The sequence below is a fragment of the Zalophus californianus genome, chromosome 1 (assembly GCF_009762305.2).
Source record: "Zalophus californianus isolate mZalCal1 chromosome 1, mZalCal1.pri.v2, whole genome shotgun sequence".
In the NCBI taxonomy this organism is placed as follows: Eukaryota; Metazoa; Chordata; class Mammalia; order Carnivora; family Otariidae; genus Zalophus; species Zalophus californianus.
The window spans coordinates 145,475,184-145,489,173 of NC_045595.1; the positions used below are offsets into that span (position 1 = coordinate 145,475,184).

The following is a 13,990-nucleotide window of genomic DNA, read 5'->3' on the forward strand; positions in this document are numbered from 1 at the left end:
AATTTTTTTAACATATTCAACTGAAAAAAAGATTCCTCTTGATTATTCACAAGTTTATCTAGTTTCCTCCTATACTAAAAGCTAATGGTAACACCCAGAAGTATGAAAAAGTAGCTACCTCCTGTCCCAATGCCACATCAGTAGCAGTGAAAACTGTACCAGAAGCCCTAGGGGGAAAAAAGACACAACCAGATTTAAGGTTTCTAAATCACTATCATTTATATAGCTAAAGATTTTACAATTAGTACAACTGGACAAGGATTAAAGAACATTTAAGACTTAACATTTTTAAACAGGAGTAAAAGCAAACACAAAAGGGGAAAAAATAAGAAAAAGGCAATCCTTGTGGCCAAAACCTATGTTAGAAATTTATCATAAATATCATACCTACAAAAATGTAGGAAAAAGGAAAGAAAAAAGTAATATACACTCATGGATCCACTTCCCTGCTTAAGAAACAAAAACCAACAAATAAATTTGAAGTCCTTGCATGAGCTTTCCAGAGGCATCCTTCTGTCCTCCCAAAAGTAATTGGTATTTGGTGTTTATTCTGTAGTTGATGTGCATCCTAGCCATGTATCTGTCTACACTTTATCAAGGGCAGAGGTGTGCATCACTATAAACTATATTCAACATAAGTTTTAAACTTCTTATAAGTGGTTTTATTTTATGTATTTTTCTGCAATTTGCTTTTTAATTTTTTAAATTTATTTTTTATTTTATGTTTTGAGATTTGCTTTAATTCGACACTGGATTTAGGACAGGTCTTTTTGTTCACTCATTATTATTTACATTATTTGATACAATTTATCCATTACCTTGCTCAAGAATATTAAGATGATTTTCAATTTTTGTTATCAAACCAGTTATGCAACAAAATTTAGATTTTTTTTAAGAGAGGTAGAGGTGGGGGGAGAGGGAGAGGGAGAGAGAGAATCTTAAGCAGACTCCACACCCAGCGTGGAGCCCCAATAGGGCTAATCTCACAACCCTGAGATCATGACCTGAGCGGAAATCAAGAGTTGGACGCTTAACTGACTGAGCCACCCAGGAACCCCACTAAATTTAGTTTTTAGAAAGAAATTCATAAGGAAGTTTTCAAAAAAGACTCAAGCTCTCTTTCTAAATTCACAGAATACTTTCCAGAGATTAATAACATTAAAAATTCAAGATGTTCATTTGCTCCCAGGCAGAAACAAAGTTAAGTGTAGTTTAAAAACACAAATTACTGGGCAAAATCCGATCAGGAGACTCAAAATACAATACTCAATGATGTGATTAAATACATACTTTTATTGCCTATCATCTTGTAGTAAATGTTCTTATTGTCTTTTAAATATATTTGGTGGTCAATTTTTCCATCTAATCTCTTAACCACCAATGGGAAATAACATTTAAGAAAAAACAATGTAGAGTCATTGCTGAACAGTACAGCTTTCTAACAGCATGTAGAAATAAATGCATTACTTATTTACATGAATCCAAGAATACCATGCATAGGATGCTCTAAGTGCTCAATGTCAACAGGCAGAAGAGAGATACCATACTATACACCCAGGAATTATTACAGACTGTTTAATAGAGTCACAAATACTTACCCTTGCCCAATTTTTTCATATCTTGTGTATTTTTTCTTAGGGTCACCTATGCTCACAATAGTTCCTATTTTAAACAAAAAACAACAAAAAGTTGGAAGCTCAGTAAAGCATTTTAAAGTTGTAAACTAATCTCATTATTCCTTTTAATAAACTCTACTGATTTTAGAATATTGGTTTTCAAACACAACTTTCAAAAATCATGTATGTTTCAAACACAGAACACTAATGAAACTTAACAGGAAAGTTATCAGAAACAAGAAGACATATTACTTCCATGAGGTTGGACCTCCTAGCTAATGTTTTAATTATCGTCTCACTTTCTCAAAAATAAACACATTTTAAAATGACTAACTGTGTTAGTCTGCCTGAGAATAAAGGGGTTCTCAGGATGTGGGATGTTCAGTCTTAACTGGGAAATTTCTGGAGAAGGATGGACTGGTCATTCTACTTTTCACACTCCACTGAAATGTATTAAACTAATGGTTAAGTTATGAAACTATTTATTATCAGAAATAATAATATAAATGATATCCAAATGAATAACCCTAAATGGCTTTTCTGACTCTTCCCATATACCTTCTATCTTCCAATATATTTAGGAAACCACTTATTTCTATAAAGATTACTCTACTTTAGTATGAACTAATCATACATCTGTTTTAGGAAAGTTCACAAAGTCATAACTAAGAAACAGTTTTATAATTAGGATTTGGACATAAAACTGTAACAATATATTCTTATTACCACTAAGTCAAAACATGAGAAAAACCACACTAACTTTTCACTTGCTCGATATCCACATTAAGGAGACTCACACAAACAATCCAGTTCTATATAAGTACCCAATCTCAGGTCTACAGCCGCTTTGGCTATAGTATCTCTCCTTGATCCCTGATCCCTCTATGTCAGTGTCCTTTATAACTATAGTTGCTGTAGACTTGTAATAGACTTGTAATTGGACATTATTCTCCCCTCTCCCTGGCACTGTGTACACTACTTCCAATGGCTGATTCAGGCCAATGACAGTTAATGGATGAAAAGGGAGAAGAGAAAAAAAATACATTTAATGTTTACACATAGAGCTATATAGGAAGGCGATATTGTTTACTTATTTGGGAATATTTTATATTCTCATATTGAGAAACTATAAGTATGTATAAATATATAAAAACTTCCTTTGATAAGGTTTCCAACCATGACCCTTAGATTTGGTCCTTTGGGAAAAAGTATTGCTCCCAAAGGTACTGATCACTGCAGACATTACTCAACAGCCAACACATAATAAACAAGCAAATCAGAGTATGATTTTGGCTTCAGCAGATTTTAACTGAAGCTATTGTTCCTAGAAGGAAACAATTTATTATTTATGTCTTAAGCCAAAACATAAGGTATAAATTAAAATCCATCTGAGCCAAATGTGTCAAGAGCTATTAACAATTTAAGAATAATGTAAAATGTAGGTAACATACTTAATTTCTCCATAATCTCTTCATCTGTCATTTTGGTCTTCTTTTTCTGTTTGTCAGAAGATTTGGCACCGCTATCAACATTAGAATCACCAACTGGTGCAGGAATAGGGTCAATTACAGATCGTGTATAAATCTGCGGAGACAGTTAATTACTGAGATCTGAGGAAAAATATTTTTAGGTATTCTTACTGGTACACTATTCAGTTCTTCGATTTTTTTTTTTTAAGATTTTTATTTACTTTTTGACAGTGAGAGATACAGTGAGAGAGGGAACACAAGCAGGGGGTAGTGGGAGAGGGAGAAGCAGGCTTCCTGCTGAGCAAGGAGCCCGACGCGGGGCTGGATCCCAGGACCCCGGGATCAAGACCTGAGCAGAAGGCAGATGCTTAACAACTGAGCCACCCGGGCGCCCCAGTTCTTTGATTTTTAATCAAAACTAGTTTACTCCAGCGTTCTAAAGAATGAGAATAATATTTTCAGACTTGCCTTAATAAAAGACTTATAACTAAGACGAATAAATGTTAAACACTTTTGACATGTGATGTATAGATTTTAAAAGTCTGTCTAGCAAAATAGCAGATCTGTGAATGAAATTTAAGTTTAACCAGATCTAAAATGATATGCTAGCAATGAAGCAAAAAGGTACACACTTAAAAATCATGTTCTTATTACAAAAGAGAAATAAAGAGAAAAAATTACAGAAACCAAGATGTTGAATTAACTATTAATTCTCATAAAAACTTCTACCCAAAGTTGATTTCTACCATTTCATTTTATTTTTTTTAATTTTTATTTAAATCCAATTAACATATAATGTATTATTGGTTTCAGAGGTAGAGGTTAGTGATTCATCAGTCTTATATAATACCCAATGTTCTACCGTTTCATTTTAAACTGCCAATTCTAGGAGGTAAAGCAAGAAAACAGAGCCCTCTCTCGTTAGATCAAAGGATCTAAGGACCCGGCAGCAGTCCTCAGAGCCCTTCCTGCTGATGTACCAGCACTTCACGCACAGCACCCGCCCTCCCCTTTCCTGTACTAGTACAGGGAGACAGGACTCTTTCTGTCTCTAAGGTCATTATTTTTTCAATTTTCCCCTATCTGGTTGGGAATTTCACTCAGCAGCCTCTTGAATGACACCAAGGTTTTAAGAGAAATGTAAAATGGGAGATTATATACACAATTTGGGTAAGAAGTAAGATTTAAGTTTTAGATAATAGTAGTTGAGATTGAGATAAACAGAGAAAGCCAGAGAAATAGATGGATTCTCTGGAAGACAAGGTGTAACACAGAAAGGAAAAACAATGAGGTAACTATTTTAACTTTTAAGGAAGTCATTTAATTTTAATTTTCAAAAAAACTAGTTTTTTGATGAATGATTTTTAGGTAGAGTTCTCCTCGTCAAATTTCCTCATACTGAAACCTTTTGAAAATTAATCACTGGCAGTCAAATACAGACTGCTGTTTTTTAAAAACACACATGCCCAGACACCCAGAGTCCAATTACTCAGATACGCACTGATTTTGTATGATCCGGTCGTGGGGCAATAACAGGGGGAGCAGCCTCTTCATCATCATCATCTTCTTCTGTTACTACTGCTGATGTTTCTGATCCCTTGGTACTCAGCTGCATTACCAAAGCAAGGAAGACAAGTCAGATACAACAATATGTTAAAATAGGACTCTCTTTTCTTGACACACTTGAAAAAATGTATTTCTTTAATACCTTATTTCAAAACGATAAAACCTCAATGGTTCTAATCTAATCACTTAAAAAGTAAAGGCAATTCTATAACTTAAACAAAAGTTTATGAAATAAATGTTTACAGTAAGTATCAAGTTTTCTTAAGAGAAAATCTATACCTTTTATAGGGAAAATTTTATGTCCCTTAAACAAGCCCTAAAAGGAAACAATCACTTTATTTGTGAAAACCAAAAATGAAGATCCTCTAGGATTTGTATAAGTCAGAGTCATTTCCGGTCATTTAAGACAGCCAGATTCACCATCAAAAATGGTGGCTGATAAAATAAAAGAAGACGTTAACCTTTATATAAAGAGCTTACTGCATGCCAGGTGTACGCTAGGTAGGTACTTTACATATTACTGCATTTTGTCTTCATATAACTCAAGAAGGCTGTTTCTTCCTAATTGAGGAACTGTTTACTTAATATGGCTTCCTTATTTGCTTAATCAAGTGGCCAACTTAAAATATATTAAGTAGTTATTTATTTTGATGGCTGTAATTTATTTTAGAAAGTTAAATAAAAACTGAGGTTTGTTTTGGGTAACTTAAGTTAGAACAAGAGCTACAAGAAGTAATATATTAACTTACTGCTGGTGTTCCAGAAGGGAAGCCATCTTTCTCTGAATACAAAACAGAAAATAATGCTAAGTCAACAACTCAAAAAATAAAACAACTTCTATAGAATAAAGGGAAGAAAAAAAAAAGGGAAGAAAATACAAAGCAGAGCAAGTAAAATGTTCTTAGACTGATTTCATTTTAAGATGAAGTAAACCTTGGGAAAAATGACAATATCAGTTTTCAAATACGAATTTATACAAGATTGTGCTAACAAATCTCAAATCTTAATGGAAGTCTGTAAATTTACTAAAAATCATTGACTTGTATCTTCAAATGGGTGAATTTTGTAGCATGTGAACTATACTTTAATAAAGCTATTAAAAACAATTGTAACTATACTTCTCATTGTGTATTTATTAAAACAAAAGTTTATTCATAGTAATACTTTCTCCAGAAAACTGTCTATTGAGAAACTTAAAGCAACTATTCAAACAATAGCAACTGTGCAAAGGAAAATTCTTGACATAAATTTTGATCAATAAGACAGCATATTCCTGAAGGCAAAACATAGTTCATGAAGACTAAATGTCAAAACATTCATTCTGGAGTTCAGAAGACCAAGTTTTGTTTTGTTTTACTTTTCAAAAGGCCCAGAGACTTTTATATTTTTATACATATAATATCTAACAATATATGCTAAATATTAATATAATTATGCAATTACAATATACCACCATATTAATATTTAACATATATTATACATTAATGTAACATAAAACATACTTATATTTGTTATTGGTATAAGTATACAATATAAATGTAAGTATTTATATAAATAAATATATATTTATAAATATGATTATATTAAAGGTATATATTTAACGTAACTTTAACATATATATAATATAAAAAATAGGGTGAAAAGAACATACCATTTTCTGGTCAAACACTGATTTAAAAAAATACTAATTTATACAAATTTACTAACTGACACAAAAGTTCTAGGGACAAGTCTGACCTTTTGCTAAGGATGTAAAGGTCAATATCTAAGTAAAAAAGTCAAGATTGTTTGGCCAAGTGGTCTCTATTTTTTCCCTGAGCACAGCCCTTATTTCTGTGAAAACGTAATCAAATTAAATACAATTAATTAAAACTACATGTATGATTTTAAGGGTCAGAGAAACATAAAGACACCCTGGGGATGTAATTAGCAAAATCCACTGAAGGAAACAGAACCCGTGGTCCTGTTTCTTCAACAAATAAATCACAAGGAAAAGAGTATGAGAATCCATGTGAGGGAGCCTAAACATCAAAAGAGATTCAAGAGATACAGCAATCAACTATAATGTATGGACTTTATTCTGATCCTGATTTGAACAAATAAACTATTTTAAAAAACCCCCTATACTTCAATTCTTACCTAATGATACTCTAATTCCAAGGTGTAAAATCTTTTCATTCTAATGCTTATTTTATGTTTATATATTTGATAAGTTTCAATTTTTGAATGGACTTAACCATTTTTTACTTCAAAGTCTGTGTATCTAATATAGCTAACAACCCTCCTCCTGTCCTACTAACAATAAATATATTTCTAGTATGAACATGCCTATAAATCAGCGCCTTTCTCTTCTATTGCTGGGAGTCATTCCAAAGCAGTGACATGAAAAAACAAACAAAAGGCCAAAACATCCACTTTTGGCAAAACTAAGAGATTAACATACTCCCCAGACTCCAAATTATGCATAAAAGCTGCCCCAATTAGTTTACAAAAGGCAGATCTACACAAGGGGCAACAAAAGAGACAAGAACCATAGCTTAGCTTTTTATTTTTCCAGAAGCAATCTTTTTATCTAGATGTGCTTCACAATTTTGAAATCCCATTTGAATCAGCCTTTTACCACAGTATAACGTCTTACCAGGAGGAGTAAAGCTCAGATATTTCTGCTTCACTGTGTTGGAGTCATAGAACTTTAAGACATCCAGCACAGCCTGAGGATTCTTCTTTTGCTCTAGTTTGGTGATATTGGAGGTCTGTAATAATCGTGCCCACTGTTCTGGCATGCCCTAACAAAAAGATATTCAGAAAATTAGTTGTTTTAAGTTGTCCAATAAAACCAATTTCCAGAGGTTAATGACAAAACACATAAAAAACAAGCCAATCAATTGTAGCCTTGATTAAATTATAAATCGTCTTATTTTTCTAAATCTATTTTGCATAATTCTAACTAATGGGCTCAGCTCCCTAAGAAAAAGATACATCCAACCACAAACACTTTTTTTTTTTTAAAGATTTTATTTATCTGACAGATAGAGAGACAGCGAGAGAGGGAACACAAGCAGGGGGAGTGGGAGAGGGAGGAGCACGCTTCCCGCTGAGCAGGGAGCCCGATGGGGAGCTTGATCCCAGGACCTGGGATCATGACCTGAGCCGAAGGCAGGCGCTTAACGACTGAGCCACCCAGGCGCCCCGAACCACAAACACTTTTATAAGAAGAGAAAAGCACTAAGAATCCACAGTTAACACGTGGATAGAAAAGTTAACTTGAAACTTAATAATGCAAAGAAAAGTTTGAATGCTGGTACATAAATGAGTCCCAAATGGGTAAACTTACAGTGAATTCTCCAGTAACCGCATCAAAGCCAACATGAATGGTGTGCTCAAAATCAGATGGAGGAGAAATTTCTGGCCGTTCCTTTTCTTTCTTCTTACTTCCTAGAGGGCATTAAAAAAAAAAAAAGAATCAGCCTATTTAAACACGATTAATAAAGGTACTCATAATCATGTTTCTCCAAAGAGCAGATTAGGAACAAAGTTATTCTAGAAGAGATCTCCCCTGAAGACACTGGCTGATAGGAAACTGGTAAAAGTAAAGTAACCCATTCTGTCTTCAAGCAGGGGTGGGAGCCACCGCAGCTGTGTCCTGATTAAAGAGGTACTCGGACTGACCGAACACCAGGCCTGAGTAAAAGAGCACAGGGCAGAAGAAACAGCCCTTTAGAGCACTGGTTCTCGAAAATAGAGGCCTACACTTCAGATATGGAGCAATTTGGAAAACAAAGTCTATCAAGTCCTATTTCCATTTGGCTCTACTCATCCCAAAAGAAAAATTTACCTTACTATGCCGTGTAGACAGCACAGACTGCATAAAGGGAGAGTTTACAACGAGCATGCCACCTTTCTTGAGCAACTCTAGCCCTTCCTCTTTTTATCAAAGTTAATAACTGCTACATCTTAATGCTTCCCACTTTTTCCATGGTTCTACCAATTGTTTTTGCTACCTTTCCGACACACATCAAACACCTGCGTTCCTCCCCACACCACACCTCACCCCCGCCCGGCTCTCAGATGCCCTGCTCTGATCTGCAGCACTGCGCCTGGACTTCTGGCACAGGTGTTGTCCTAGGACGCTCCTTCACTTTTACCCTTACTAGAATCTGGACACTTTGTTCTCTTCTTTTTTGGTTTACCCCCTTGATACTTCTTGACTATATATATTTAGTTGAAAATGCTTTCCCCCTCAGAACTTCTTCATTTCCAGTGTTGCTATTTAGAAGGCCAATGCCATTTTGAACTACTGTTGAAAATCAATTGTCCACATATGCCTGGGTCTATTTCTAGATACACAACTCTCTTGCAAAGATCTCTTTATCTTTATGCCAATACCAGCCTGCCTTCACAGTTGTACTTTAAAAATAAGCCTTGAGGGGCACCTGGGTGGCTCAGTCGTTAAGCGTCTGCCTTCGGCTCAGGTCATGTTCCCAGGGTCCTGGGATCAAGCCCCGTATTGGGCTCCCTGCTCCGCGGGAGGCCTGCTTCTCCCTCTCCCTCTGCTGCTCCCCCTGCTTGTGCTGTCAAATAAATAAATAAAATCTTAAAAATAAATTGGGAAGTATTCCTTTCCACTCAATTTTCTGCAAGATTATGTAGAACTGTTGATATTTCTTCCTTAAATGTAGAACCATATGGGTCTGACACTTTCTTTGTGGATGGTTAATAACTACAAACTAAATTTTCCTAGAGATACAGTGTTTTCAGGGTACCTATTTCTTCTTGAATGAACTTTGAAAATTTGTCTTTCAAGAAATTTTTGCACTTTTAACATGTTGAATTTGTTACCTAATCTTTTTTTTTTAAGTTTTTTTTTTTAAGGCTTTATTTATTTGACAGAGAGAGAGAGAGCACAAGTAGGCAGAGCACAAGCAGAGGGAGAGGGAGAAGCAGGCCTCCCGCCGAGCAGGGACCCCAGTGCGGGGCTTGATCCCAGGACCCTGGGACCATGACCTGAGCCAAAGGCAGATGCTTAACCGATTGAGCCACCCAGGCGCCCCATGTTACCTAATCATTTTTAATATCTGTAAAAATGCCACCTCTTTCTCAATATTGGTAATTTGTGTCTCTCCCCCAACCCCCCCTTCAGTCTTATCTAGAGGTTTACCCATTTTATTGATATTCTCAATAAATCAGCTTATGGTTTCATTGATTTTTCTATTTTATTTTTTTAAAATTTTTAAAAAAGATTTTATTTATTTATTTGACAGAGACACAGTGAGAGAGGGAACACAAGCAGGGGAGTGGGAGAGGGAGAAACAGGCCTCCCAAGGAGCAGGGAGCCCGATGCGGGGCTCGATCCCAGGACCCTGGGATCACAACCCGAGCCGAAGGCAGATGCTTGACCGACTGAGCCACCTAGGTGCCCCGATTTTTCTATTTTATTGATCTCCACTTTGAATTTTGTTTTTTCTTTTCTTCTACTACTTTGGATCTTACTCATTCTTCCTTTCTAGTTTATTAAGATGGCTTTGCTTAAGTCATTGACTTAAATATCTTCTCTTCTCATATGGGTGCTTAATACTATACATTTTCTTCTAAGTATTGCCTTAGCAGCATTTTCATTCTGTTTAACATACTTCCTAAGTATCCTTTTGATTTCTTCATTTATTTGGAAGTGGGTTTTTTTTTCCAAATATTTCCAGAGATTTTTCTGTTATTGATTTCTAATTTAATTACATTGTGGTCATGGAAGATACTTTGTGTGATTTGAATCTTCCTACATTTATTAGGCTTTTAAAAATCTCCCTAGGGGGCGCCTGGGTGGCTCAGCCGTTAAGCGTCTGCCTTCGGCTCAGGTCATGATCCCAGGGTCCTCAGATCGAGCCCCGCATTGGGCTCCCTGCTCGGCGGGAAGCCTGCTTCTCCCTCTGCCACTCCCCTGCTTGTGTTCCCTCTCTCGCTGTCTCTCTCTCTCTAATAAATATATAAATTAAAAAAAAATAAAAAAATAAAAATCTCCCTAGAATGTGATCTCAGTAACCGTTCTATGTTCACTTAGAAAGAATGTGTATTCTGCTAGATAAAATTTCTATAAATGTCAACTGGTCAAAGTTGATTGATAGTTTTAGCAATTTTCTACTTGCTCTACCAATTATTGAGAGAAGTATACTGGAATCTCCAACTATAACTGGAATTGTCTATTTCTCCTTAAAATTATATCTGTTTTTGCTTCATGTATTTCAAAGCTCTATTATTAAGTGCATAAATGTTTACTTCTATTATATACTCTTGACGAACTGACCTTAGAACTGACCTTATTACCATTATAAAAAAACCTATTCCCTATCCTTATCCCTTAAATATTTAGAGCAGTATTTTTTGCTCTAAAATCTACTTTATCTGATTTTAGCCAGTCCAGGTTTCTTTTCACTGTTAGCAAACTTGAAAAAAAAATCCTTTTATTTTGACCTATTTTGTGGCTTATATATTTTTTAAGTGGACTTCTTGTGGACAGCATATAGTTAGTAATCTAACAGCCTCTGCTTTTTTTTTTAAGGTTTTGTTTATTTGACAGAGAGAGAGAGAGACAGCTGGAGAGGGAACACAAGCAGGGAAGTGGGAGAGGGAAAAGCAGGCTCCCGGTCTAGCAGAGAGCCCGATGTGGGGCTCGATCCTAGGACCTCGGGATCATGACGAAGGCAGATGCTTAACGACTGAGCCATCCAAGCGCCCCTAACCTCTGCTTTTTAATTGGGATCTAGATCAGTTACATTTAATGTGATTATTGATATAGCTGGGTTTACTTTTTCTTTTCTATCATCTATTTTTAAGTCTACAGTCTGTCTCTGTCTATCTATCTATCAATCTTTAAGTAGGCTCCACGCCCAGTGTGGAGCCCAACGCAGGGCTTGAACTCACAACCCTGAGATCAAGACCTGAGCTGAGATCAAGAGTCACTCAACCGACTGAGCCACCCAGGCACCCCAATATAGCTGGGTTTAAACCCACCATTCCATAATTTGTTTTCTCTATTCTTTGCTCTCTATTCTTTGTTTACATTTTCCTCTTTTTGATTTACTAAGTATTTTTTATAATTCCCTTTTATCTCCTTTGTTGTTTTTTTAAACAGTAACTCTTTAATAAAGTTCATCTGGGTTTTAGTATATATAGAGTTGTGCAACCATCACCATAATCTAACTGTGGACATTGTCATCATCCCTAAAAGAAACCTAGTACTCATTAGCAATCACTTCTCATTGTTCCCTCTCCTCCTCCCGAGCTCAAGGTAACCACTAATCTTTCTGTCACCACACATTTGCCTATTCTGGCCATTTCATATAAATAGGACCACACAATGTGCAGTCTTTTGTTAAATGGCTTTTTTTACTTAGTTTTTGAGGTTCATCTATGTGACAGAATGTATCAGGACTTCATTTCTTAAAAACTCAGTTATTTTTCAGAGACTTAGATAAAAAACATTTGCCATTTTCAGTGATTTTTCATTCCTTTATGCAGATTCACATTTCCATCTGACAACATTTTCCTTCTGCCTGAATGATCTGGTTTAATATTTCTTATAGGGCAGGCCTGCTGGTGATATATTCTTTCAGCCTTTATACATTAAAAAAAGTCTTTTGTTTCCCCTTCATTTTTGAAAGATATGTTCACAAGATACAGAATTCTAAGTTGACAGATTTTTTTTTTCTTTCTTTCAGTACTTTAAAGATGTTCCTTCTTTTCTTTTGAGATGCACTGTTACTTCCATGAAATCCACTGTCATATTTTGTTCCTCTATATGTAATGTGTCTTTTCTTTCTGGCAGCTTATTTTTTGGCTTACAACAATAAGTGGGTTTTTTTTTTTGTTGTTGTTTTTTAATAGACTTTATTTTTTAGAGCAGTTTTAGGTTCACAGAAAATTGAGCCAAAGGTCTAAAAGCTTTTAAAATTTTCTCTTTGGGGTGCCTGGGTGGCTCAGTCATTAAGCGTCTGCCTTTGGCTTGGGTCATGATCCCAGGGTCCTGGGATCGAGTCCCATATAGGGCTCCCTGCTCAGCAGGGAGCCTGCTTCTCCCTCTGCTTGTGTTCCCCCCCTCTCTCTCTCTAGCAAATAAATAATAAAAAATACTTAAAAAATTTTTCTCTATCACTTTTTTTTTTAAGATTTTATTTATTTATTTGACAGACACAGCGAGAGCAGGAACACAAGCAGGGGGAGCGGGAGAGGGAGAAGCAGGCTTCCCGCTGGGCAGGGAGCCCGATGCGGGACTCGATCCCAGGATCCTGGGATCATGACCTGAGCCGAAGGCAGACGCTTAACGACTGAGCCACCCAGGCACCCTCTTTATCACTAGTTTTAAACAATTTGATTATGTGTTGTGGTGTAGTTTTCATCATATTTCTCGTGCTTGGAATTCACTGAACTTCTTGAATCTATGGGTTTATAGCTTTCATTAAATGTGTAAAGTTTTTAGCCACTTTTTAAAAACTTTTTTTTTTAAATGGAGACTTCATTTACGCTTATATTAGCTCCGCATGCAGTTTGTCCCACAGCTATTCACTCTTGTTTCACTTTTTTTCTTCTAAGTTTCATTTTAGATGGTTTCTATTGCCATGGTCTTCAAATTCACTCATCTTTCCTTCTGAAATGCCTAATCTACTGTTAATCTGTCCATTGTATTTTCAATCTCTAGAATTTGATTTATTCTTTTTTCTATTTTCCATTGCTACCTCTAAATATGCCCAATCTTTCCTTTGGGTTTTTCAACATATGGAATACAATTATTTCACCATTTTAATATCCTTGCCTATTAATTCATCATCTGTGTCATTTCTGGAGTGATTCCAATTGGTGGATTTTATTCATTATGGGTCTTTGCATGCCTGGAAAATACTGAATGGATGCCAGACATTGAAAATTTTTCCCTGGTAGGTGCTAGATATTTTTGTATTCCTATAAATACTGGTGAGCTTGTTATTCTTAGCTGTTTACTCATATAGGGGAGAAACAAATTTATAAACAGCGATCCTTTTAGGTATTAAAGTTTTGTTTATGCAAATGATGCAAAATTGGAGCATCATTTAATCTAGAGCTAATTCTGCCCCATTACCGAGGCAAGACCTCTACTCAATGTTTCTTATTCTGACCGGTGGCAATAGGAAATATTCTAGGCCCTGTGTGAGCATCAAGGATAGTTTCCTCTCATTATTTCCAGCAGTTCCTTTTCCAGCTCTGGGTAGTTACTCTCACATACATGTGCTACTGAAGACTCAAGGGGGACTTCTACAGATCCTTCTCTCTCTCTCTGGTCTGTGTATAAAAACTAGCTGCCCTGACATCTCTCAA

General features: G+C 35.8%; 1 protein-coding gene across 2 annotated transcripts in view; it reads right to left on the reverse strand.

Moving 5' to 3' along the window:
• Window positions 1-13,990, reverse strand: part of PAK2 (p21 (RAC1) activated kinase 2) — a 91,004-nt gene that overhangs the window by 21,707 nt on the left and 55,307 nt on the right. For both annotated transcript variants that reach the window (XM_027587697.1, XM_027587698.1), the window contains 7 exons: window positions 7,986-8,086; window positions 7,290-7,437; window positions 5,401-5,432; window positions 4,587-4,694; window positions 3,068-3,200; window positions 1,599-1,662; window positions 119-167 (listed from right to left, as the gene is read on the reverse strand). In XM_027587697.1, the coding sequence (XP_027443498.1) occupies window positions 119-167; window positions 1,599-1,662; window positions 3,068-3,200; window positions 4,587-4,694; window positions 5,401-5,432; window positions 7,290-7,437; window positions 7,986-8,086 (635 nt within the window). The remainder of the gene's footprint in view (window positions 1-118; window positions 168-1,598; window positions 1,663-3,067; window positions 3,201-4,586; window positions 4,695-5,400; window positions 5,433-7,289; window positions 7,438-7,985; window positions 8,087-13,990) is intronic.